At 44.1% G+C, this 27,727-nt stretch overlaps 1 protein-coding gene across 2 annotated transcripts in view; it reads left to right on the top strand.

Moving 5' to 3' along the window:
• Positions 1-27,727, top strand: part of ADCY9 (adenylate cyclase 9) — a 109,771-nt gene that overhangs the window by 59,980 nt on the left and 22,064 nt on the right. The window contains exons 3-5 of one of the 2 annotated variants that reach the window (XM_045542451.1): positions 13,316-13,506; positions 24,071-24,175; positions 25,551-25,768. In XM_045542451.1, the coding sequence (XP_045398407.1) occupies positions 13,316-13,506; positions 24,071-24,175; positions 25,551-25,768 (514 nt within the window). Of the gene's footprint in view, positions 1-13,315; positions 13,507-24,070; positions 24,233-25,550; positions 25,769-27,727 lie in introns of both variants that reach the window. The other variant, XM_045542450.1, reaches the window with a different exon arrangement.

The raw sequence follows: 27,727 nt of genomic DNA, 5'->3' as shown, positions 1-27,727 counted from the left end.
CCTTTCCACACTGAGCCCTCCGTCCAGCACGCCTTCCCGGGCCTGCCTTACAATGCGCTCCCTCACCGTGACCATGACATCTGTACCTCAGTATCACTCCTTCAGAGAGCCCTACTGGGACTCCCCATCCAGGCTTTTTCTGGGCTCCCTCACAGGAAGCTTTTGGTTTCCTCGTGACTCTTAATCACTGGTGATTCGTGTCCTTGTTTACTGGTTCTCCCTACTGCTAGCTCCGGAGTTAGGGACGGTGTATGTCACACACATGGACTTCTCACTGGCGTCTAGCCTGGCATGTAGTGGGCACTCAGAACCTACAAGTAACTTCTTGTTCCTTATCATGTGAAGAAAGTTGAGCTGGATAATTCAGTCTCCAGGGACATTAAAAGTACTTTTAGGACTTTGTTCTGGCCCTACTTGATTTTCATGCTATTTGCAATGGACCACTACTATGGAGCTGCGGTTCTGTTCTTCACATATCTGAATGTCCATTGTGTTGGGCCTTTGGCGAGGTACTGTAGGTACTAAGATTAGTGAGACATAATCAATGTAATGTTTTATTAGGATTTATGATAGGCCTAATCCTATTCTTAACAGATTTTAGGAGCTTATCGTTTATTGAAAGAACGAGTAGGATAAAAGTTACTAAGAAATTTTCTCCATTTTAAATTGCTGCAGAAACACATGTATACCCACGTACACATGTATACACATATAAACATACACATTATACATGCATTTATATAACAGATGCACACATTAACAGAACTGTGGAATATTTAGTCTTTAAACTATCCTCAGGCTGGTTCTCTCGTGGCGGGGAAACATATGGAAAGAGAAATAGGGACTCGCGGCTGCCTTTAAAGCGTGAAGGCTCTGGCACCGCCCTGCCTTTGCTGAGCACCCACCACCGCATCCAAAGGCAGCTGATGAATGGCTGGGTGTTCGGGAAATTTGTTAGGGGTGTTTTCGATGGTTTCAATGATTAAAGTTAAATTGTGCATGAATTTAATTTTATTTCAGGTTGGGAAAGAGGATATTACAAATTAAGTATGTAATAAAAATGTAATAAACGTAATAAAAAGGAGCCATTGGCTCTGGTAGGGTGGAGAATGAGTGGTTTGCTCTCTGGTTTCCAGAGGTTTTATTACAGATCCTCAAGGGAATTTAACATATTTCAAAAGACCTAACAGGAATGTTATGTGAACCCCAGATGAGGCAGAGTCTGACATTGGAACCTGCCACTTCAGCGTGGAGTTGCCCCCACATAATGGCTTGGAGAAACTTTGGCTGGATGTTGGTGATGTGGAATTTCTGGGATATGATGAGGGGACCAAATGCCATCACCTACATTTGTGTCGGGAAGGTAGAGTATGCAAATCAGTCAGTGGCAGGAGGTGATTTCCTGGAGCACTGGGGGAGTGTGGGGGCAGTGAAGAGGTGGGTCTCTGATGCTTACCTAACTCTCTGTGGTGACAGAGCTCTATGGGATTGCATCCTGCTCACGCAGCCTTGATGCTGTGGACACTCAGATGGTGGGTCGGCAGGAGGGTAGGGACACCCCAGAGGCAGTAAGGCCCTGTGGGGGAGTGGAGGACAGGTAGCAATGGAGGTTGGCCGAAGTGACTTCAGTTGGATTCTACCTGCTTCACGAAATTGCCCGGGGCTACAGCTTCAGCACAAGGGACGGTAGAGTATTACCTTTCCTGAAACACCTGTTCCCCGGCGTTGGCTCAGTCAGTTTTTGCCAGATCCTGTTAGCATTGTGGCCATGTGCCTAGTTAAACATTCAAGCCCCATGCAGTCAGAGAGAGCCCTGTGAAATGGTCATTTGTTCAGTGGTGTGTTTTAAAACATGTGTTGCTTTTAATAGGTGTGAAAGATCAGAGAGCTTGGGTGTTTGTTTTACAAAGTGTTTTCAGGACTCACGTAGTAAAATTTAAAGGTATAAAAAGTGGAAAATGTGATATATCTTATACATATTCACATTTAAAACATTTTTTAGGAGTAAAATATGTCAAGCAGGGTAGAGCTATATACATATAAGCTCTAAATTAGATTTTCGATCCAATATTTAATCCCATTTTAAGGTGAAATTATTCAGATGTTTCCAAGCTTTCCTATTTCCTTATTGGTTTTTGTTTTTTTTTTTTTTGAGACAGAGTCTCGCTCTGTTGCCTGGGCTAGAGTGCCATGGTGTCAGCCTAGCTCACAGCAACCTCAGACTCCTGGGTTCAAGCAATCCTTCTGCCTCAGCCTCCTGAGTAGCTAGAACTACAGGCATGCACCACCATGCCCGGCTAATTTTTTTCTATATATATTTTTAGCTGTCCAGATCATTTCTTTCTATTTTTAGTAGAGATGGGGGTCTCGCTCTTGCTCAGGCTGGTCTCGAACTCCTGACCTCGAGCCATCCTCCCTCCTCGGCTTCCCAGATTGCTAGGATTACAGGCGTGAGCCACCGCCCCCGGCCCTATTTCCTTGTTCTTAAAGGTTGCCTTCCAATTTGTTTGATAGAGTCTCTGTTTCTATTCTGTTCTCTAATGGACTGTTGCTGTTGTTAGTGTACAGGGTAATTTCTCCCTTGCATTTGCTAGTAAGTGTCATCTGTATCATAAATAAGAATTAATGCCTATTGGCTTCACATTTCGTTTTCCTTTTTATCCCACCCATTTTCTTTTAATAGTTTTTACCACCTCATCTCTATTTAATAAAGATTAGAACACTTTCTGTTTCCAGCTCATCCCTTTCATCAATAAGGAAGGATGTAGGTCTTCACTGTGTAGTACATAGCGGCCAGCCACATGTAGCTATTTAAAATTTAAACTGCAGTTAAAAAACATAGAACATTTGGTTCCTCATCCAGACTAGCCATGTTTCAAGTGATCAGTAGCCACACGTGGCTGGAGGCTACTGAACTGGACAGTTGTAGGGCATGTCCACCAGCACAGATAGTTCTGCAGACAGCATGGGTCTAGATTCTTCCTCTAGTCCAATAACCCCCACTCTGTGTTATCTCATCCTTGCAATAGCTTTCCGGGCTCCTTAGCTTTCTGGAGCCATCCGGAAGCTCTTCCTCTAGTTCCACCTCGCCATTCCTTCAAGCCCAGCTCTGTGTGGCTAAAATACCCAGCTCTTGGTATCAGCCGTACTTTGAGGCCCTTGATCTGACAGGGCAGATCTCTCCCCCTGACCTATGGCCATGAGTGGTCCAGTCTTGGCTTACGGCAAGTGGCAGGCCTGCTGGCCCCAGCATACAGTAGTTGTGGGGATTTTCTGCACTAGGGTTAATGGAGCTGTCACCTCCCAGCCTTGCTCACTTAGAGTCTGAAGAACTCTGTATTCCTTTTATTTCTTCATTTTGATTTTTTTCCATTTTCACATGCTATAGTGGTACCTCATCTGGCACTGCCATCTTCTCAAAGTTTGATTTAACTCTTTATTTCGGCAACTTTTCTTTCATCCTTGCTCCTCTCTTGATTTTTTTTTTTTACTGATATGTACAAGTTCCATTTCTTCCTTAAATTTATATGTATGATATATTCTTTAAATCAATGAAATTTTTGTGTTAAGTATACTTTTACCCTGTTTATCATATTTGTTATTTTTTTACAGAACACAGAGTTTATCATTGGTGTTCATTTAATACTTTCAGTTTTTCTTTTTAAAATTGTGATATATTTATTCAGTGATATATTTATTATTTCATAAACTTCATAATATGAAAAATGGATGAATATGATCACACCTGCCAATATGGGTGAATCTCAAACATAATGCTCAACCAAAAAAGCAACTTTCAGAAGAGAACTTATAAAATGATATCATTCATGTAAATTAAAATAAACATATTAATGCTGCATGTTCTTTAGCGTTACATATGTATGTAGTGAAAGTCTAAAGGACATAGGGAACTTACACAGTACAGGTGACATTTTATTTTTTAGACTGGTGGGACCACAAGTCTTCAGTATATTTTTCCTTATATGTTTCTATGTCTAAAATATTTTGTAACAAATTCAGAAATTTGTGCTCGTTTTAAACATCATTAACTGCCACGTGAGTTATATTTAACTCATGCTGGTTTTGAGCCCAGAGCCTCATGAAGCATATGTAACTCACACGTCTCTTACCCATGGGAGTTGCTTGAACTATTTTTCAAGTTGCATATAACTCACTGAAAACAATAAAAAATAACAAATTTTTCATGAAATTAGGATTGTTTTGTTTACAAAGTTTTTATTTTATTTTCATAATAAAACACTGTGGCCCCAAGGAAAAAATTTTTTTCTAGTGTGGAAGTCAATGTGTTAAACAAGAAAAAAATGAATGTTTTCCATAATCCTATCATCCTGTTATGTTTTGGTGTTTTTTAGAATAGTCGAGTGTTGTTCAAATAATGCTTTCTTTCTCTCCCATGATGTTAGCTGATCTTTATGTCTCTTCCCTAAGAACTCAGCTGCCTTGTTTTGAGCCAGCACCTCTCCTAGTCTGGAACTTTCCTTCCTGGGCTCTCTTCCCACTTCCATCTCTTCTTCCACAATAGTGGTTCTTCCAGGGTCTTCCAGGGCTATAGTAGAGCTCAGCTTTCCACCCTAAGCGGAGGGAGATTCCGAAGACTCATCCAGCCCCTTTGTGAATGAGGCCGTCGATTGCAGCTTCCAGTCCGTCTTTTGCATGAGCCGCTTCTCTGCCTATTGCAGTGCCAAGGGAGCCATCCTTCGTGCTCTCCTCTTGGGCATGGGCTCTCGCTACCCACCGCCGTGGTTTCGCTTTCAGTTTTGATTATGTGGGAGTCCACAGCATAGTTGTGGTCTTCTTGAGGCGTAAATGACAGCCCCATGCCGTGCAGTGGGAAAGCAAAACACCCAGCCCGTGACCTCCCTGAGTGGCAGAGTGGCCCTGCTCCTGGCTTCTTGTGGGATATGCAGCAACACTTTGGAGGTTATTAAAAACATGCCACACAAACCCAACTTTGAATCTTCTGAAAGGGTTGAAAAAAGAAATACCCCCACTAGTGCTGACATGAAATTGGAGGTGTTGGAGGTATGTAGGAAGAAAATGGAGGTTTTGGGTTTCCCAGTTAGATGGCTTGAGCAAGTCTGCTGTGTGCTCTGTAAATAAGAAAACACAGTCTGGGAACTGTCAGCCGCCACCCCAGCCAGTGTACAAACTACTCATCAAAAAAGAGAAAACCTTAATGCAAGTTTAAAACTGGGTGATCTGAAAAGTGTGGGAATTCACAGCAATCATGTGCCTGTGCTGCAAACATGACTTGGGAGAGAGCCAGAAGCCCAGATAAACATTTCCACGCAGTAACAGGTGGTGAAGGCAGTGGTGTTGTGGCTACTCCCACGAGAGGTTAGTCGAGCATTTTCGGCCTTGCCTCTTTTTCTTTGCATCATTTGAAGTTTACAGGAGAGGTGGCACCATGATCTAGGCTGCTTTTTTTTCCCAGCTGAAGATGCTCATAGAAGGTGTCGGTGCAGGTTAAACCACCCATGGGTTAGAAGAAAATGTCTTTGCAAGTAATTATACTCATGGATGAAAAGGCTGCATCAGTCTTCAAGGCCAGCAGTGCCTTCCAATTTTTGTGGCCAAGCATTAGGCGTGTGAGGAGGGCAGGCTCGCCACACCGAGCAGGGCGCACCTGCCGCAGGAGGAGTGTGTTGGCCCCAAATGAGACAAGCTTGGGTGTTGGCCCAACCTTCATGGGCTAGACTGCAGTAGTGAGAGCTGCACAGCTGATTCTTGGAGCTTTCCGGTGAAGGTCAGATTTTCTTTTGTTTTGTTTTGTTTAATCTCTCCCAGACTTCTGAACTCTTGCCGTGTTGAATTTTTAGTTCTTCAAGGTTATTCAGCATTAGTTCTTATTTATCTATTTTCCATCCTGAATCTACCACATGATCTATTTCTGAGCCTTTATTTTTAAGATTTTTCTTCTACCTGCCACCACCCACTTCTTTGCCTTGAATCCTCAGGGAAAGTGTATTTCCTCCCAGCTTTATTTTATTTCTTCCCTGAATCTCAGAACTGTTGCATCTTATTGCAGTTCACATTGTTTTTTTTTTGTTTTTGTTTTTTGTTTTTTTGAGACAGAGTCTCGCTCTATTGCCCGGGCTAGAGTGAGTGCCGTGGTGTCAGCCTAGCTCACAGCAACCTCAAATTCCTGGGCTTAAGCAATCCTACTGCCTCAGCCTCCCGAGTAGCTGGGACTACAGACATGCGCCACCATGCCTGGCTAATTTTTTTCTATATATATTTTTTAGTTGGCCAGATAATTTCTTTCTATTTTTTTTAGTAGAGACGAGGCCTCGCTCTTGCTCAGGCTGGTCTTGAACTCCTGACCTTGAGCAATCCACCCGCCTCGGCCTCCCAGAGTGCTAGGATTACAGGCGTGAGCCATAGTTCACATTGTTTTATTTCTTTTTTTTCTTTTCTTTTCACATACTATGCAATGCACCTCTCTAAAGTGGGTTTTAGTGGGTTTTAGTGTATTCACGGAGTTATGCAATCATCACCACAATCTCACTTTGCGACATTTTCATCACCCCACAAAGTAACCCTGTACCCATCAACAGTTACACCCTATCCCCTCTAAACCTTCGGCCACCACTTATCTGCTTTCTGTCTCTCCAGATTTCCCTATTCTGGATGTTTCATGTAAGTGGAATCGTGCAGGATGTAGTCTTTTGCAACTGGCTTCTTTCACTGAGCATCATACAGCTTTATTTCTATTTTCAATGTATTCCCATTTTTGGCTTTTCCAATTATTTAGCTGCCACCTAGTCTCAGATTTTAAATTTGGTTTTTCATGGAAATGAAAATCTATTTTGAAATCTATTTTACATTGTCTGTGTTCTATATTTAAATTGCACCTCTTAAAAACCTTCAAATTAAGGGTTACTTCTTGGTTCTCTAGGGAAAGGGGGCAGGTCTGTGATCTCTCTTATGGCTGCTGCAGATGTAACTCATCCTGCTCTCACTCCTGTCCTAGGCATTCAGTGCCTTCACTTGGTGAATAAGAACCAGTCATCTGCTAGTCTGTCGCAGTTCCTGGATCTTTCCCCAGCTCTCTTGTTTCCTAGCCTCTTCTGATTATTTAAACTCTGTTATGTTACAGTATTCCAAAATAGTTATTGTAGACCTTCGCTTTCCTTTTGTTGCCTACAGCTTATTGTGAAAATGCCTTTTGTCACTTCTGAACATCCCATCAGCACGTAGACTTGAATTCGTGTAATTCTCCCTTCTCGCAGATCTGTGTCAATTGCTTACATATCCTCTTCACAGTCACTGCTGCTCTCAGGACTGTCTCACAAAAAGTATTGTCTTTCCCTTTGGCATTTCTCTTTTTACATGTATTAACTCATTTAATCCTCACAATAACCCTATGAAGTGGTGTTATCATTATGTTATAGTATTTCCATTTTATAGATGAGGGAACTTAGGATGAGCCTTCAAGTAAAAGTCACTTAGAGAACTTTTTCTACCTATTCATTTTTTCAACCTTTAGCCCAGCTTCTAACCCTCAGTGAGTACTCAGTAAACATTTACTTTGTTGGGTAAGTGAATGAGTGAATGAGCAAATGTATGAATGAGATAGTACCTGGTACGCTGTATATACATGTACTAAACGTGATCTTTCAGAGAACTCGTTTCTGTAGCCTTTGTAAAGTCTCATGATATTAAACCATCATTCAAGAGTTTTTTAGAGGTGGGAGAGGTAGGTCTCGGAAGTTTATTACCACTGGACTCTCCCAATGTTAGCATTCAGCAACACAGCATTTAGCAGTGGAGCATTTATTGACACCAAATATAGAAGTTAAGAAGAAGACAATACTGGGAACGTGGTTGCTACGTGGGTGTCAAGTCATTCCCGTTTGGCTGTGCTGGCAGCTGCTTATCCGTTACTGGCAGAGAGAAGCTGGATGTAGAGAGTGCCTGTTTAGGAGCAGGGCACAGAGTGTGTGAGTGTGTGTGTGTGCGTGTGTGTGTGTGTGTGTGTGTGTGTGTGTGTGTCTAAAATTTTGTTCTGTTAGGCTGAAGTTTTAATCAAGATCAAGTTAGGCCAGGCATCGTGGCTCACACCTGTAATCCTAGCACCTGGCACTTTGGGAGCTGAGGTGGGAGGATTGCTTGAGGTCAGGAGTCTGAGACTAGCCTGAGTAAGAGCGAGACCCCATCTCTACCAAAAAATAGAAAAAATTAGCCAAGTGTGATGCTGTGCATCTATAGTCCCAGCTGCTTGGGAAGCTGAGGCCGGATGATTGCTTGAGCCCAGGACTTTGAGGTTGCAGTAAGCTATGATGATGCCACTGCACTGCAGCCCAGGCAACAGAGTGCTACCCTGTCTCTAAAAAACAAAAACAAGTTAAACAGAAGCAGGCATGGTGCCCACCTTTTATTTCTTTCACCTTCTTGCAGAAATCTGTCTTGTGTTTTATTGTTTGGGACTTCATTTTTTAAAAAGTGGTTAAGTTTCACCAGCAGCCATTTGTGATAGGAACTTATGATTTATCATCAAATATTTGGGACAACCAGAACCAGTCAGTTCTTGTGATTGTTTTACACAGGAGAACTTAGAGCCATCCAGAGTGTTTTAATGTTAACAGGGGAAAACAAATTTTTTTAACTAAAACTTTTGTTCATCTTAAGCAAAGCAATACATAATTATGAAATACTAATATCATATCTATAACTTGATAGGCTCTGGTTAAGTGCTTTAATCTTTGTTGTCCTTATTGACTGATTACATTTTAGTTTAAGTAATTCTCATGCTAGTTGGTCATTTTACACAGTTATGAGTAAAAATACAATGCAAAGTGAAAAGACATTTTTAGAATGTTTACAAAGCACAGCCCAAACCCATCGCCTCTCGTGTTTATTGCTTGAAGAAGTGATATAAGCTTCTGGGGGTTGGTGATGTTATGCTGTTACCTCCAGAGTCGTTTCTGAAAACAATCTTTCCCTCCTGGTTATTCTCTTTCTGTTGAGTTCCCAGTCAGGTCCTTGATTTTTGTTGATTAAAGATATCTCATTCCAGGGCAAGAGTCCCAAAGAAAAAGACCAAAAAGACAAATGAGGCCAGAATCATCTTTCTTTTCCAAAATGAACCTTGTCACTCACTCATATTACACTCAGTTCACCAGAACTGGTCACCACTGCATATAAGGCACAGTTTTTGTTCTCAAAGAACTGGTGATATATTATACTTAAGAATACTTAAGAATGTTAACCATGGTAACCTTGACACACAGGCAGCCTTAGACAAATTCCTCCATCAGACAAGAGCACATTAGGAAATGCCTCTCCCTCTCTGTAGCCTTTGTAAAACGAAGATGAGAAAAGGCATCAATGTCGGTGAGGTTTAAAATCAATTACCAGGAAAGAAATAAGAAATCTTATTAGTCTCCTGTTTACACTGTACTTAAATCATTGAGCTGCCTTATTTTGATCTTCTGCTCCAAAAGAGCCATTCTAATGAACTTGGACCCCAGGGTCCATGTGTGTGGTTATTCATTAAATCCTTCCTTCTACAAACTCCAAACTTTGACAGGGCTTGAGCTTAGAAGCCTGACCTGATAAGTCTCTCAGGGGATTTCCTGTCAGGCAGTGGGCTTTGCTGCACTTTCTCATGCTGATGTCCCTCTCGTTTGGGCAAAAGGTTTCACTTTAAAGTTAGCTTTCCATATTGAAGCATAAATAAAAAGATACGTCGTTTATTAGCTCATTGTGCTTGCTGCAGACACAGATAGGTATCTTTGACCTTTGTAGCACTAGTGGTATTGTGTTATCACTACAAGTTGGTCACTCAGAGCTTCCTGAAGAAAAATTCAAGTTAAAAACAAACTGGGAACAATTGTTGATTTAACAGTTCTGCAAATGCTTTTGCACATAGAAGAAGCATGAAAAAGATTCCTGGTGATAATACTAGCTAACATACGGCGTGCTTTCTGTGTGCTGGGCGCTGTTGTACAGGCTGTGAACGTGTTAATCATTTAAGCCTCACTCCAGCCCTCTGGGATGAGGAAACCAAGATGCAGAGAGATGAGGCAGCTTACTTAGGTCACATGTCGGAGGTGGTGGAGCTGGGATCTGACAACAAGGGCTGCTGTCCGGAAGCCAGGCCCTCACCCATCACACTTGACCGCCTGTGACAGAAGCATTGCCGTTGTCACCAGATTTGAGGGGAGTAGGCTCCCCATTTCCACCATTATTTACTGACCTAGTGTCTCTCAACTCACCACCCGCTGTGGCTGGCATTTGCTCTTTCTCCCCCAATCCGCCAGGACAAAGGCTCCTGGAGGTGGCCCAGGCGGTGCCCTGCACAGGTGGGCTCCTGCTCACCTCTGGCCATTCTCCCACGCATTCTCTGTTCCAGTCGTGCTGGGCTCAGCGCCATCCCTCAGTCATGTCTGCCAAAGGCTCTTTTTAGAAGGGTCTTTCTCGGACTATTCCAGTGACGCCCACTGTCCAGTGCTGGCCACCCGCCCTTGGCCCTGTGTGCTGTCACTGGGCTGACCTTGCTTCATCTCCTCGGCTTGGAGGACACTTTATCCAGGGGGGCCTTCTGTCTTGGTCCGTTTGTGCTACTGTAACAGACTGACACAGGCTGGGTAGTTTCTAAAAAACAGATTTATCTTGTCATAGTTCTGAAGGGTGGAAAGTCCAAGATCAAGGCCCCAGCAGGTTCTGTTGTCTGGTGAGGGCTGCAGAAGGAAGAAGGCAGTGTTCTCACATGGCAGAAGAGCGGGAGAGCGAGCCAGAGACCTTTGTGCAGGCACCTGATCCCACGCACGAGGGATGCTCTCTCCCGGCCTCATCACCTCTTAAAGGCCCCACCGCTTAATGCTGTTGCGTCAGCAACACCTGAATTTGGAGGGGGCGCTTTCACACAAAGCACCTTCCTTCCTGCATCTTTAGGAGGTACCCCTCTTCCATGCACCCTGGAGGAGTCCGTCCGTTGACTTGGCACGCCTGATATAGTCACACCTGCGTGTTGTCTAGGTACCTCTACAGGTGACAGGCTTCACACTAGGCTTGATGGTGGCTGACATGTTCCCGCTGCCTCCTTGGGCACGTGACTGCAGGGGCTGTAGCTGCTACTCCATGCCTGCTACCGAGGGCTGTGCTGGTCAATGTCTGAGGCTCATGGCTCTTCAGTTCTCTGTGCCCAGCCTTCTCTCTGCTTTGGTTGTTCCATGCCTCCAGGAAAGGCTGGCTTTATCTTCCCAACATGGAGCCACAAGGGGAGCAGATAAACAGTTACTCCGACAAAGGACACTTCCTGGGTTTGAAAGGCAGCCTGGCTCGTGCTCTCAGGGCAGCCCTTGTTTACAGGGGGGCAGCAGCCTCTGGCAGGGGAACCTGGGCTGCCAGCGTCTCACAGGGATCGTTACTCTGTGGTCAGGGGCAGCCACAGACCTGGTAGAGAACCTCTCCCTTCGGTAGCTCTTCACCCTTCCAAGCAAGAAAATGCTGTCCTTTCTCTGCCTCTGGTCCTCAGGGTGGCCCCCTGTAGCTGCAAAGGCACTCTCAGGCCCCTGTCACCACCCCGCTGCCCGGGGACCCACACACCACAGTCAGGAGTCATGGGGAGGAGACCCTTGAGCAGCCCCTGGAACAGGCCTTCTTGTGCACTTTGATGAGGCCGGGAATAAGCCCTGCCAGATCGGAGACCCCACCCAGGTCAGAGGTAGCACTGTTCTCTGTTCAGTCCACATAGGTTGCATTTTTTTTGACTCCCCCAAAGTGAAATGACAGAATAGGTCTAGTGTCACCTGTGACAGTCTAATAATATAAAGGTACTTTTGCTCTTACATCCTATTCCAGTTCACATTTCCATTTCAAGTTTGTATATGTAATTAGTTAAAACTCAGATTGATCCTATACCTAAATTGGGATGTGGGTTTTTTGTTGGAGGAAAAAAATGCAGAGAAATTCAGGACCTAAGTCAGAATGAGTGTTTAAAGATATCCTTTGGGGTCAGTTGGCATCTAAAAATATCTAAGTCTTTTGATTTGCAACTGTGACTTGGCTATACTCTGGGATGTCCTTAGGTGTCTCCAGGACTCTTGCCAAATTCTCACAACAGTTGATTTAAAAAGATATGTCATATAGTATTTTTATGAGGAGAGAGGGAAATGAAAGATTAAGGTCACTTGACTAATGTTAAAGCACTTACTAAATGTGTACCAAGTGTAAGAAACTGCACTGGAATCTGGTGTAGACCTAACATCACCTCTTGATTGGATCTTTCCATGCTGCACCTTCCTGTAGCTTTCGTTGTGACCTTCTGCTGGAGGATAGCCTCAAAGATAGGGACCCTGTTTTGTTCATGATTTTATTCTGAGTGTGTAACATACACCTGGCCTGAAATAAATGTTCGTTGAATAAATTACATTGTCATTCCCTTGATGCGTTTGCTGTCTGGTTAAATTCCAATAAGGACTAACGATGGCTTTCTTTAAATAAAGTTTGCTTCTTTTTCAAAAATTCCTTGAGTTCTTCCTGGAAAACCTGCTCCTTAGTATTTTCGCAGCAGATAGCTCTGAATACCCAGAGCAGGGACCCACCTGCCTGTTACAGCTGCTAAATGGTATAGCATGTATCAGTGTGCCATTTCAGCCTTTAGTGAGAATCATAAAGATACAAGTTAATTGTCCATTCGACCAACCTTTTTTCTAAATAGAGACTTTATGAGAGAATAAGATGCACGTGGACCTCACCTTAACAAAAGCTGAGGGTTCCTGGGATGAATGTCCAGATCCAGTAGAAAATGGACACTGTAAACCTGTATCAAGGGAGGTTTTACTTACCTATGTTGATCCACAATGTGGTCTTACTTTTCATGGTAGTTTTGCAGTGTCTGACACAGGTAAGATTATCAGGGCACGAGGTCACCCTTACATCTACACTGACGGTTATAAATGTCAGGGACTGGTGTTTACAGTCAAAGTAAACCCAAGCAATATGTAGAGCCAACCATCAATCTGCTCTGCTGCCTTCACAGAGAGGTCACATGGCCTTTCCATGGAGGAAATTTTTAATGCTTATTCTAGCCCTGAAGGTAAAACATAGAGCCATCATTCAAAGAAAAGATAATGTGAGTAAATGGTGTGTCTTGGAGGCAAATGGTCTCCCTGAGGCTACAACTGTCTGAGAAGATCATAGAAGTCAGTCGTAAAATATGAGATATTCACATTCTCACTCTACTCTCAACTTTCCAGAGTGTGTCCTCCTTAGAGGGCAAGATCGAGCTGTGTGTCAACAAACGGTGGTTTCACTCTGTGCTGATTGTAATTTTTATCCATCGTAGGTTTGAAGACATACCTGATATCGGGTCAGAGAGCCAAGGAGTCTCGCTGCAGCTGTGCAGAGGCCTTGCTTTCTGGCTTTGAGGTCATTGACGGCTCACAGGTGTCCTCAGGCCCTAGGGGACAGGGGACAGCATCGTCAGGGAGTGCCAGTGACCTGGCGCAGACTGTCAGAACCTTTGATAACCTTAAGGTTAGTTTTTTTTTTTTTCTACTTCTAAAACTTTATTAATTCTGCAGTAGAACATGTGAAATAATAACCAGCCTCCAGGTCTGAGGCAAATGACTTGGAATGGCCTTTGATTTGGTTTTCATAATTTTTAAATTTACTATAAAATTAGAAGCATTTTACATTTTTAACATCCTTGCTTTTTGACATTCACGCACTTCCGTTTCCTTGCTGCATTGCATAAGATGCTTCACACTTGAGTTATTAGTTATTTTCTCTTTCTGTGACCTGCAGCACCTTTTGGGATCTCTACAAGCTAACAATTAAATGATAGCAAAGTTGGCTCTCTTTGCATCTGATGCCAAGAACTAGTTTATATCTGATTTCAGGAACTACTTTCTCAAATACTGCTACATCTCTTGAAATCCACTATTTTATGATTACTTTAAATTTTGTTGGTGTGGATAAATCTTGCGACGTAGCTCACTGAAAGAATGAATACAGGTTCCCGAGAACCCTGTGGTATTCCGTTATTGGAACCGAGACCTCCTGGCGGCCATCTAGCAGTGCCCATTTCTGGACTGACTTTATGTCATAATAAACTCCCAAGGAATTAACATGGCCGGCCTTGGGCATGGAAAATCATTCCAGTTTCTGAGCTGTTCCTTAGTGTTCACATTTGATTTAGTTCCCCCACTGGTACTTTCTGCGTATTTTCACAGTTTAAATATTTGCTGTTTCCATTTTTAAAAAGAGAGAGAGACATTAATAACAGTTCTACTTCACTATTTTGTGCTCTCAGATAACAAAACAATATATTAGAATGATGGCCTATGCTTATGGCTTTAATACAGTACATTCCTACTTACCCACATTCATTAACAGATTTGAACGCTAGCTGATGCTGCTTGAGCTTAACAGTCTTCAGAGTGTGGCAATCAGCTGGGGTGTTGTCCAGATTATCTTACTATATTGGCATCCATAGTGCCTATCACACAGTTACTTTTTGCAATTATCGTTCAGGTCTATTGACAGCACTCATATATCATTTTCCTTGTGTGTCTTGTTAATGTGATGCAGGGTTTCTTGCCGTAGCTCTATTGACATTTTGGAGCAGGTAATCCTGTGCTGTGGGGGGCCGTCCTGTGCACTCTTAGACTGTCAGCAGCATCTTTGGCCTCTACCTACAAGATGCCAATAGTACCCCTTCCCCAAACTGTGCCACCCAGAAACATCTCCAGACATTGCCCAGTGTCCCCTGGGGAAGGCAGAACCACCCCTGGATGAGAGTGGTATTAGACCCTCTCTTTCCCATGCTCGTTCTGGCACATGCATAACATATAGCTGAATAACTTAAATATAATAAAATAGCTGAAGCTTCCTGAATGCCTGCAAACTTCAGAGACAGCCTCCTTGCTTGGGCTGATGGTTTGCAGGGATCAGAAAGAGGAGCCCTCACTCGGAGGCTGTTCCCGAGCACGGGCGAGCAGGGAGGAGGTGGTGTGGGAGGAACGCAATAGCATGGCTGTCCAAATATGGTTTTATTATTCAGGGAGAAATTGTTTCTTCTAGGCTGCAAACTGAGCTGTATTTAAGTAGAGAAATAGAGCTCAGAGCCAAAATAAATGATTTGTTGTGTCTGTCTGCCATTTTAGAGTATGTGTGTGTTTCAATCCATTTGAGGATGCCGTTCTAAGTTCACCATATTACATACTTGCAATTTTAGTGACAGCGATTCTATGCTAAATTGCCTTAAGAAGGTTTTCTTTCACCCTGAAAGAACATTTCTTGTTCTAGTCATATATATTTGTTTTGATCTGGACGGACGAGAACCATTTAGAATATTCTATTGCCATGTATAGATTTTCCAAATAATTGTTGAAAGTTTTCTGAAAATCTTGTGATCTATTGTCTGTTTACCCAAAGGAATTTGAGCCAAACAAAACAAAAAGATCTTTGTGCCCTCTTCCAGGATGGAAAGATGAGTTGGATCACAAAACATGATTTCTGGGATGTTTTGATGGTTTGGGAAGGATAATAGGATATCTGAGATGAGGGCTGTCCCAGAAAGCTAGAATTATTTGGATTCCACAAGTGGAGAGGAAGGAACATGGAAAGATGGAAGCCTGGGTTTACCCTCAGGCTCTGCCGCCTCAGGGAGCCTCTTGAAATCTTGCCTCTCCCTGGGACGGGGGAGGGCAGGCATCCACGTGCCCTGTGAATTGTAAGCACTGGGTGACTGGGAGCGAGTCGTCATGAACCATAATCCTAAATTTGAAAAGAAAAGAGAAGGCTAAGGTCTGCTCTACAGATAGTATAGATTATAATCTGACATATGAGACTTCCCCTCAAGTTAGAGTTTTTGAATGATAGAAATGTGAAATTCCAGGAGCGTGCTCATATATTCTTCAGGTAGGTTTATGCTATAGACTTGTCAGTGCCTCACGTGTATGTCATTGGTTTGTTGCCTTTGTTGCCGTAGTAATATTGTCTGCACTGAGGTTAGCTGACCAATGAGGTGGCGTCAGCGACTGGTTCCTCATGATCCTTGCCAGGCTCTTTTGACTCTTCCGACAGCAGGCTGCTTTTCCATGGTCACTCCCACTGCCTCGTCCAGTGAGAGTTTACTCCCGTGGGCATTTCTGTCACCACCCCACATTCCCATCCTCTCCTGCCTCGCTACAGGGGCCTGGCACAAGGCAGTGTTTCCCGAGGTATGTGCCCTTGCACACAGTAGTTTTTCATGATGGAAATAGGTGTCAAATATAAAAAAGGGCTCTGGTGGTCAAGTAAATTTGGGAAATTCTAGGTTAAACAACATCGAAAAGGTTTCTTTACTGCAGGAGTTTTCAGAGCCTTTAGTACGGTAATAGACATAGCTTGGTCTCTGGAGAAGGGTGTGCCATGCAGCTTTCTCAGGCCTTGTTGGGCACAGATTTTCTTTTCAAGCTGCACCTTGCAGGGCTCGTATTATGAGTGAGACCTTTTGGGGGAACTCTCACCTGGTGGAAGGAGTTTCATGGCAAGGACCAAGAAACTAGAGTAAGGGTGTTCAGTAAACACCGAATGAGTACGTGCGTGTCCTGTTCCTGCTGTTCCTCTTGCTTGTGCTGCCCGTGGCCTCCCCTTCCCTCTAAACTCCTCTCTGCGTCTCAGCGTCCAGCTCCCCCGTTTGCTCTGCCTCCTGCTGCTGATCGCTGTCTCCTCTCCAGTTCCTGGTTCCTCTAGTCTGCGGCACTTGGCTGGAACGTGCCCTGTCTTAAATCTTCGTTTCCTCTGCACCTTTCTGTGAGCTCTTTGAACATAGGGACCATGCGTTAAATAACTTAGGTATTTCCCAAGTTTCCAACTTGGTGCCTGACATGTAATAGATAATTATAATTTCTTTTTTGCTTTTTAATTCCTCAGTGACACATACATAGATATAAGATCTGTGGAGCCAGACTAAGAAGGACCAAAATCAGGCAGAACTATTTAGAACCCGTGTAATGTCTGTGAAGCATGTGTGTCCTGTATGTCTTTTTTTTGTTTGTTTGTTTGTTTTTGAGAAAGGGTTTCATACTCTGTACCCTGGGCTGGAGTGCAGTGGCATCATCATAGCTCACTGCAACCTCAAACTCCTGGGCTCAATGGATCCTCCTGCCTCAGCCTCCAGAGTAGCTGGGACTACAGGAGTGCCCCACCACACCTGGCTAATTTTTCTATTTTTAGTAGAGATGGGGTCTTGCGCTTGCTTAGGCTGGTCTCGAACTCCTGACCACAGCAATCCCCCTGCCTTGGCCTGCCAAAGTGCTGGGATTACAGATGTGTGCTACTTTGCCCAGCCTGTGTCCTGCATGTCTTTACATTATCTACCAGTGCATAGCTGGAAAATTCTTATCTAATGTGAAACGGGCTGAGTACTGCAACAACCTACCAGGAGATGATAGTGATGTCAAAGGCTAAGGGCTTTGGCCCTGAAGCCATAGGTCAAAGGGAAGCCTTTCTACACCCACATCTTGGTGTCTTGAAGTGACCAGCAGTGAGAGGTTCTCGGCAGGAAGGCCCTGACATGGATAATGGGGGACAGAGACTGCCTGAGCCCTGGCACTCCCTCTCTGAGCCTGAATGTGCAGAGACAACCCTTGTGCTTGGGGTGGAGGAAGGAGGGGTCAGAAGGGTGCGGAGGAGCAAGCACTGCAGACGAAGGCTCTGTGTGTTGGCGGCAGGGAAGGCAGCTTGCGTGAGACTTAGAAAAGAAGGTCCTCCTCAGAGTCTTGGCTTTGGGACTGTGAAATCACTTAATTTCTCTAAGCCTGTGGTCCCCAACCCCTGTGCCATGGACCAGTACCAGTCTGTGGCCCCCTTGGAACTGGGCCACACAGCAGGAGGCGAGTGAGCAAAGCTTCATCTGTATTTACAGATGCTCCCCATCACTTGCATCACCACATAAGCTCTGCCTCCTGTCAGACTAGCCGTGGCCTTGTTGGGCACAGATTCTCACAGAAGCACAAACCCTACTGTAAACTGTGCACGCGAAGGATCTAGGTTGCACACTCCTTATGAGAATCTAATGTCTGATGATCGGCGGTGGAGCTGAGGCAGTGATGCTAGCACTGCAAATACAGATTATCATTAGCAGAGAAGTTTGACTGCACAATAAATGCAATGCTCTTGAATCATCCCACAACCATGCCCCCTGCCCCCAGTCCATGGAAAAATTATCTTCCATGAAGCCAATCCCTGGTGCCAAGAAGGTTGGGTCCCGCTGCTCTAAGCCACAAGTTTTCCTCATCAGTGAGATAGTGATAAGGAGGAAAACTCCCAGAATTGTTTGAAGATCAGTTGGAGTAATGCCTGTAAATGCTGGATTTGGAGTGGAAGCTCAGTTAACACTGGGATGTGCATCCGTTCACCCCATGCAGAGCAAGGGATGTGGCCACAGTGGGAGCAGAGGACCGGAGGAGGCCAAGGGACAATTATGAATTGCCCACAAAAAGTCACCAACCCTCTGGGGAAAGTCTCACATCCCCTTGTTCTGATTTGAGGGAGATTTTTACAGTTTTTGCGCTTGGTCGCTGCTATGGAGATGGATGCTCTCTGATGTGACCACGTCATGAACACAACACAGGACCAGAGCACTGTGACTGCTTAATGTGGCCTCAGCACCACAGCAGGTGTTTGCTGCCCTTTTCTTGTAACGCTGTGGGCAGGGGAGGGATCACGACTCCACATGTCAATAAAAACTGCTTTCCCAGTATCTTCGTGAAGAAAAAGGAAACGAAAACCAAAAATGGAATGATTTTCATCACGTTGGTTCCAACCAGTGAACCACTTGAGCTGGAAAGCATCTCCGTTCATCTCTGGAGACCTCCCTGGGAACAAACCTGCTTGGCCCGTCTTCTTGAGTTTACCTCCATCCGTTATTCAGAACCTCCGGCTGCATGGCCACTGGGTGTTTGCACGCGTTTACAGTCGGTAATGAAGCTAATGATGTGGATTTGCCCACGTGAGGACAATTCAGAGAGGACTTGTCCTGTTTTCAAAGGTTTATCCTTCGCCGTTGGGGTCACTATCCCCGGGAACCATCCTTTTGTGACAATTGCTGTGACTTTTTAAAATGACCCTGAATAAATGATCACTTCTTTTATCTACTTGTTATCTGTATGTGAAAGCATTATGAACAGGCTCAGTCAGCCCAGTTTGAGGAAGTAGGGAGCCTTCTAGTTCATTATAGAAATTGAAAAAATAATAGGTTTATATTTTATATGTACACATACATATTAAGTTTAGGAATGAAGTATTTATTATAAATGCTAATCTCAATTGATAGTGCTGATGGTTGTACAACCCTGTGAATATACTGAAAACCATTGAATTATACACTTTAAATGGGTGAATTGTATGTGAATTATATCTTGATAAAGCTATTATAAAACTAAATAATAGTGTAACTGCTGGCTCTGAAATGTGGATGTAAGGTAAGTTTTTTTAAAAAGTACTTTTCAAGTTTTACCTGTGGTTTTAGTCATGTGTGTGAGTGTTTCCTTCATTGAGGAGAAAGCAAATCAAATATAAATTGACAACTCTTCTTTATGGAAGAATTCCTGAGAGTAGATGCAGAACAAATGAGAGCAATAGAAGATCACCATTAGGACAGCACAGTAGGAATTGCTATAGGCATGATCTATCTGGGACTCCTAGCATCAGTGGGCAAAAGTTTAAGGAGGAACGGGATATCTGCACACCCTCCAAGCATCTCCCCGACAAAATATGTATTCATTATAAAGGGAAGAATAGTAACTTTACAGTGGACAAACCCAGCAGCCCCCACCTTTGCTGACAGTCAAAGTGAGCACCCCTGTTAACCAGACACATGAATATCATGCACCCCGGTAGGGTGTGCTGAGAAGGGCACATCAGCTCTGAGGTCTTCCCCCAAATCCCAGACCTCAGCCTACTCGTGAGAAAGCATCAGACAGATCCACATCCAAGGATGTTCCACTAAATACCTGGCTGAGACACATCAAAAGTGTCAAGGTCACGAAAGACAAGGAGAGACTAAGGAACTGCCACAGACTGGAGGGGAGTGAGGGGACAAGAGAACCAGATGCAGCGCGGGATCCGCATGGGGCCCGAACAGAACAGGGGCTCTGGGGGAACCTGGGGACATCTGGGTAAAGTCTGTATTCAGTTAGTAGTGTTGTGTCAGGGTTAATTTCTTAGTTTTGATTACTGTACCATGGTTATATATAGTGACGGGTATTCACCAACTTCCCGAGCTCTTTCCCACTCTCTAAGTCTAAAATTACTTCAAAATAAAAAAATCTACATATTATATGGAAATGGAAAGATATGTGCAGGATTATTTACCTGGCCTCTTCAGGTGGTGAAATGTTGTACATAAATGAAATTTCCCAAAATACAAAATAATTTTCTCATTCTGACTTTCTGACAGAATATTCTCACAGGCCAGGCGCGGTGTCTCACACCTGTAATCCTAGCACTCTGGGAGGCCGAGGCGGGAGGATCGTTTGAGCTCAGGAGTTCGAGACCAGCCTGAGCAAGAGCAAGACCCCATCTCTACTAAAAATAGAAAAAAATTATATGGACAACTAAAAATATATATATATAAAGTTAGCCGAGCATGGTGGCGCATGCCTGTAGTCCCAGCTACTCGGGAGGCTGAGGCAGAAGGATCGTTTGAGCTCAGGAGTTTGAGGTTGCTGTGAGCTAGGCTGACACCATGGCACTCTAGCCCAGGCAACAGAGCGAGACTCTGTCTCAAAAAAAAAAAAAAAAAAGAATATTCTCACAACATAGTAACAATCTTCTTGCCTTATGGTCTGTTGAATATGTTTTAATTTATTCTTGACCTGGGTCGTCATTACCGGCCTTAGTTATAAAGCACAATGGGTCATTTACAGCCGAGGAATTGAATGAGAAGTTCGAGGCACTTTGTCTCTCACTGTGCCATGTGGCTTTGAGATATTATGTCTGAGGTTTACAAGTTTTTGTTTGTTTGTTGTTTTGTCTCCTGTATTCTCAGGCTGTCTGTATTTGCTCCTACAGCTTCTGGGATGGCTTTATTTTTCTGTGATAATTCCTGCTTCTATTTTCCTCGAATATTCTACTTCTATTTTTCTGCAATATTTTGTTAGCAGAAATCATCTATTTTTTGAAGTGTTCATGCCTGTACCTAATCCATTAGCTTAAATAATGATGCCCTGGCCCACCAGTGATGTATGCTGAGCCCCAGGACTTCTGCCCCTCATTACAGGCAGTCCCTGTTCACCCAGAGATACGCATGCATGGTGGTTAGTGGCTCTGCTGCCTGCACTTCAGCTCCCCTCTGCCGTTCTAACTGTGTGGCTCTGGGCAAGTCCCTTCCCTTCACTGTCTCAGTTTCTTCATCTGTAAAATGGGGCCAATTATAATACCTGCATAATGGCTGCTTATGAAGACTAAATAAATTGATAACACCCAAAGAGTGTAGGACACCTCAGTAAATTGTATTCGTTATTATTGTTGCAACGTCATTGTTATTGCTGTCTGCCATGTTCAACATGATTTTGAGTTTGGGAGCAGAGGGTGCTTCTTCTATAAAACGACATCTTACTCAATACTCCCATTCAGCAGACTAAACAGGCAAAGCCAGGACTTTTCTGATGTCGTTTCCTCCTCATTTCCCAGAAAAGAGGTTTCCCTGCTCTCTCCCTTGACAGTTATGAAAAAGGACAGCTGTTGGCTGAGAAATGATTTATCTTGGGATGAGAAATAACCTTGAAGAAAAAGTATTTTGTAGATCGACGCCATATATTTTGACCAGAATGTAGGGTACATGTGTTGAAATGTGTTGAAAATGAATGCAAATGTGCCCGAGTGTGTCAGAGAAATAATCTTCCCTTCAAAGCCCACATCCACCCAGGGGGAGGAGCAAACATAATCTGGGAAATTGCAGAGTTTGCTCTTGGGTATTCTCCAAGGAATCTCAGGTTACCCAGGCAACAGCCAGCAAACTCCTTAGCTTGCAGAGTACACTTTCTGGGGGACCCCAGGACCTGGTCTTGAAGTTTCCCTTGGTGCCCGAGTGCCAGTGGTTCCACTCAAAGGAACCAGGAGGACAGTCGTAGCTGCTTGGGTCACTGCAGGGGAACGAAGCACAGGAAACCAAAGTACCAGGATTATTCCTGAGTCTTCTTTGTGCCAGGAAGGGAGGCCAGAGCCAAACGACAATGGTGGTCGGGGGCCCGGAGCCCTGGAGTCCGTCAGCATCTGCAGAATGGCCATTTCTGCCCTGCAGTGTTGTTATGAGGATTAACTGAGATCACGCACGAGACTTGCGTGGATGAGGGCCCGACTTTTATTCCTTGGCAGGTCCTTAGCACATAGACATTTCTAAATCACAGCAGCTCCTATCATTACGACACTGATTTTTCTCTAACATGCCTGCCAGCTGCTTGGGCTTGCCTCTCCAGGTGGTAAGGCACCTCCGTATGCGCAGGTTCCTGAGGTTGGTAATGCTTTTCCTAGTGAGGGCTTCTCGGCAGGGGAGGAGATGCCCGCACCTGTTCAGGGGGCAGACGGATGTTTAACAGGCTGGGAGACATTTCATGGAGGTATCAGTGCTTGGCAAAAACGAGTTTGTAAAATGTTTTAATCCAGATTAAAATTAAGCTGGCAAATAGTTACAGGAAAATTGCTGTGGGGTGGGGAGAGGGAAACAAACTCACCCACCGATGCATGGTGGGACCTCCTGGTACAGAAGGGCCCTCTCACTACAGATCAGAGGGAATGTTGAGATACAAGAATATCTCCATCAGGGTACATGGATTTCTCTAATATTTTTTTTGTTTCATTTGTTTTAAAGTTTTCATCTAGAAAATTTATCCCCCAAAAGGAAAATGGCTGAGGAAGAAATAGAAAAACAGAGCCACATTTTCAAAGTGCAGTGAAAAGATGGGCTGCTGGATCAGGGTGATGCAAGTTCCTGCCTGGGGCAGCCCTGCCCAGGGGGCCTGGGGTCCCCAGTCCCTGCACAGAGCTGCTGTGGGAGCGCAGAATGAGCAGTGAGCGCTGGGCAGGCTGTTAGGAGTCCTGACTGTGGGTCTCTACAGCTGGACATGTGACCCACATGGCCCCTGACCTCAAGCGCAGCCTCCCATAACCTCAGTGAACATTCCAACTCCAACAGCCTATGCCTTTGCTCCTGAGGTTCTTTCATGGGCAGCTCCACAAGACCTCACCTCTGTATTAGAACATCTTTTCACAGCAGGGTACAGGCCAAGCAGCCTTTTGTAAATGTTTATAAATATTTGTAAATGTAGCATTGAGTTGCCCAACTGGAAGACCGCTGCCTCAGGCTCCTGGAGATCAGCCTTATCCCCACAGGCCATCCCAGTCTCACTGGCCTTCAGCGCCTTCACAGCACGTTGTGTGGCCTTGACTCGGAGGGAGGGAAGCCTGTGCAGAGCCCCCAGCTGTGTTCGGTGTGCCCTCTGGTGCCCAACAGGTCTGATTGTTGCTTTTGCATATTCGTGGCTCTGAATGCATAAACCGTCTTATAAAGCCAGGAAAGCCAGTGTGCTGGGGGCATACCTAAGGAGCAGGTGGCCTCTTCCTAAAGCACATCAAATGGACTCGAGGAGAGAAAAAATACCTGAGACAAACTAACGCCAAGAGATTCCATTGACCAAATGACTATAGAAGAGTAGATACCAAGGATGACTGTTCTGTGATCAAGGATGTTAAATTACCAGATGAACTATTTAATAATCAGACAGAATAGTCAAAGTGTTTTATTCTTTATGGCTGAATAATATCCCATTGTGTGGATAGGCCACAGTTGATCCATTCATCAGTCAGTGGACATTTGAGTTTCTACCTTTTGGCTGTTGTAGATAATGCTGCCCTGGGTTTGTGTACAGGTTTTTGTATGTTTCAACTTTGCCAGTTTGTTTTTAGCTCATCCTGGAGTGGTGCAGTAAGCCTTTCACTGGCCACCACCATCCTATGTGACAGCAAATTGCAATAGCATCGGACTTGTTTGAATTACATTTCATGGTCACCTTTTCTGGGTATGTTTCTATGGTCTGTGTTTTTCTCGTAGACCTGCCTTTCATGTGGAATCACGTTTGCTCCCAAATCTGAAGCTGGTGCAGAAGGAGGAGCCGTCCAAAATGGCTGTCAAGATGAGCATAAAAACAGCACCAAGGTAACAAGCTCATGGCTGTTGTTCCTGTCAGTTCCTCTCCTGGCGCATCCACCTAAGGTGACATTCTTGTCTTGTCAACTTCTTAGTTCTAGGAATAACTCCTCTTAGGTAACACTGCTCCATGCCTTCTAGTCCTTTGGGTTTTGAGTAGACCAATAAAGAACAAGATGGAGAGTCAGAACTAGCCCACGTGAAATAGCATACTCACGTGCTGAGCTGGGTGGGACTCCTTTAGTGGACAATAAGAGTTTTAAAATATGTGTATTAGTGTGTTTTGGAAAAGATTTGCGGGGCTGGGAAATGGACTCAACATATGGTAGGATATAGATGTGCAAAGAGGAGAGGGGATTCTTCAAGATGAGAAATGCACTGTGAAGAGAGGGTCAGAGTTAGGGCAAGCAGCAAGGAGGCTGCCAGAGAAATCGAACTTTGAGAAGAAGATCAGGACTGGAGTGGAAGGCAGATAAAGCCCAAACCTGAGAGCCTGTTAAGAAAGCTTGTGCAGGCCCGATGCAGTGGCTCACACATGTAATCCTAGCACTTTGGGAGGCTGAGGCAGGAGGATTGCTTGAGGCCAGGTGTTTGAGACTAACCTAAACAACATAGTGAAAACCCATCTCTACAAAAAATAGAAAAATTGTCCAGGTGTGGCGGTACACACCTGTAGTCCCAGCTACTTGGGAGGATGAGGTAGATCACTTGAGCCTAGGAGTTTGAGATTTCAGTGAGCTATGATTGTGCCACTGCACTCGTGCCTGGGCAACAGAGCAAGTTGCTATCTCAAAAATAAAGGAGGCGTGTGCAGGCTGACTCCCCAGGGCCCCAGGCTCTGCCATGCTCCTTCGTCTCATCATCTGCCAAGGAACTGCATGCAGGTCAACCCCTGTCCCTCACAGCCACGGTCAGCACAGGCCCCTCTGTTCATACATGTCTCCTAAGCCGCAGCACAGACAGCTCCATGTTTCCTTTCCCTGGACCCATCCTCACACTTCCCTGAGCCCCCAAACCTTCCACACTGCCCCCTGAGCCCTAGCTCTAGTTTGTAGTAAGCAAACCCCTAGAATGCCAACTTTCCACTTTCTTTCTGGCTCCTTGCAGTCTCTTCCCAGGATATCACTTTCCTGGTGGCCTGAACACCCAGAGATGCCATTTGAGAAAATAGGACAACAGGGAGAAGCAGATTGGCAGAGAGGCTGAGAGGCTGAGCGTTTGGTTAAGAGCAGATTCGCAGGTGCAGGCCCCTCGGGCAGGTCACAACGTCTGGCACATAGTGCGGTGGGACCCTGGCGTGGCAGAGAGCTCAGGGCTGGGGATAAGCTCGTGTTCCCTGCGCCACTTCACTTTCGATGTTTGCTCCCTCTTTGTCTTGAGGCAGGCTTCTGGAGGACCTAGTTCTAAAACTCAAAATGGACTTCTGAGCCCTCCCCAAGAGGAGAAGCTCACCAACAGTCAGACCTCTCTGTGTGAGATCTTACAGGAAAAGGGAAGGTGGACAGGGGTGAGCTTGGACCAGTCAGCTCTCCTTCCACTGAGATTCAAGAACATCCGGGAGAAAACCGACGCCCATTTTGTGGATGTCATCAAAGAAGACAGGTAAGATTGGAGCCTTCGTGTAGAAAGCAGAGGTTGCAGGTAGAAGTCTCCCCTTTTGCTGCATTGCCTTATCCCCATGTGTTGGTCCTCCATGGTCAGTATATTACTTTCATTTTGAAACTTGCAGAAAAGTTGCACAAATACATAGGATTCCCTTAATACCCTTTGCTGATTTACTAACTTTTAGCATTTTGTTATTGCTCTTCTCTCTCTCTCTCCTTCCTTTTTTCTCCCTCTATGAAATTTATTTTTTATTTTTTGTAAACTGTTTGACAGTAAGTTAGACACATCCTGCTCTTTACCTCTTCCTACCGTATTTCCTAAAAACAAGGATATTGTTCGACATAATCTTACTAAATTCAGGAAATTTAACACTGATGTGATATTTTTATCTAATATACACTCCATATTCTGATTTTCTCACTGGGTTCAGCATGTCCTTAATAGCACTTTCCCTAGTCCAGGATCCAGTTCGGGATCACAGCTTGCACGATGTAGTTGTCATGCCTCTTTAGTCTTGTTAAATCTGGAACAGTTCCTCAGCCATGCTTTGTCTTTCATCATGTTGACATCTGTGAAGAACACAGGCCCAGTCCTTTTATAAAATATTCCTGAAGTTGCATTCATGTGATATTTCCTCATGGTCAGAATCAGGTTCTGCCTTTCTGGCCAGATGCTACAGAGGTGACGCCGTGTCTCTCTCAGGGCATTATTTATATCCAGAGGTACACGGTGCTCATTTGTTCCTCACTAGTGATATTCATTTTGATTAACCAGACAAGGTGTTGCCAGTTTCTCTGATCTAGAGTTATTATTTTCTCCTTATGACTAATAAGGAATCTGTAGGAAGATACTTAAGATCTTGTAAATTTTCCGTTCCTCATCAGACTGAATTATTCCATTGATGATCCTTGCCTGAAACAGTCTTTACTGTGATGCATCAAATGGTGATTTTCCAACCTTGCACGTTTGGCTCCTGGCATTCCACTGTGAAGAAGAGTCCTCCCTCCCATTCATTGTCTTATCTATCTATCTGTTATCTTCTTGAACTCATGCATTCCTGTTTTATTTAATGGGGTATAATCCATCACCGTCCGGATTATATTTGGATGCTCTAATTGTCCCAAATCTGGCCAGTGGGAGCCCCCTTTAGGCTGTGACGTGGCCCCATCATTTGTTTTGAGCAGTTTCATACTTTCTAGTGAGATATGTTCCAAGCTCTTTTTATATCTTCCTCCCTGTCCCAGCTGAGGAATCAGCTGTTTGTCCAAAGAGCCTTTTTAGTGAGGAATGGTATTTAGATGTTAGCTGTTAGTGTCTAATTTAATGTTGTCATAGTCCAAGAACATATCTGTGTGTTTTCAGTTCTTTTACATTAATTGAGACTTGTTTTGTGGCCTCACATGTCTGTTTTGGTGAACATATCGTATACACTTGAAAAGAATGTGTATTCTGCATTTATAGGATGTACAATCCATAAATATCAATTAGGTCCAAGTGATTGGTAAAATTGTTCAGATCCTCTGTCTCTTTACTTAATTTTTTTTTTATCTATTCTATCAGTTGTTGAGAGAGAAGGATGTTAAAATCTCCAACTATAATTGTGTATGTTCCTCTTTAGTCTGGACAATTTTTCTTTCAAGTATTTTGAAGTTCTTTTTTAGGTGCATACACATTTATGAATTATATATTCCTGATGAATTGATCCTTGTTATCATTTTTAAGTGTCCGTCTTTATCCCTGGTGATGCTCGTTGTCTTGGAGACTGCTTTATCTGATATTAATATAGCCAGTCTATCCTTCTTTTGTTTACTGTTTGCTTTTCTTTTTTTCTTTTTTTTTTTTACTTTTGACATATCTGTGTCTTTTTATTTGAAGTACATCTTTCAGGGTCTTACTGTTGTATCCATTCTGACAATCTCTGCCTTTTAATTTCATTTTAATATATTTATTGGCTTT

Source organism: Lemur catta, chromosome 2 (assembly GCF_020740605.2).
Source record: "Lemur catta isolate mLemCat1 chromosome 2, mLemCat1.pri, whole genome shotgun sequence".
Classification (NCBI taxonomy): domain Eukaryota; kingdom Metazoa; phylum Chordata; class Mammalia; order Primates; family Lemuridae; genus Lemur; species Lemur catta.
Note: the sequence above shows the minus strand (reverse complement) of the source record. Positions and strands in the feature narration are given on the sequence as shown.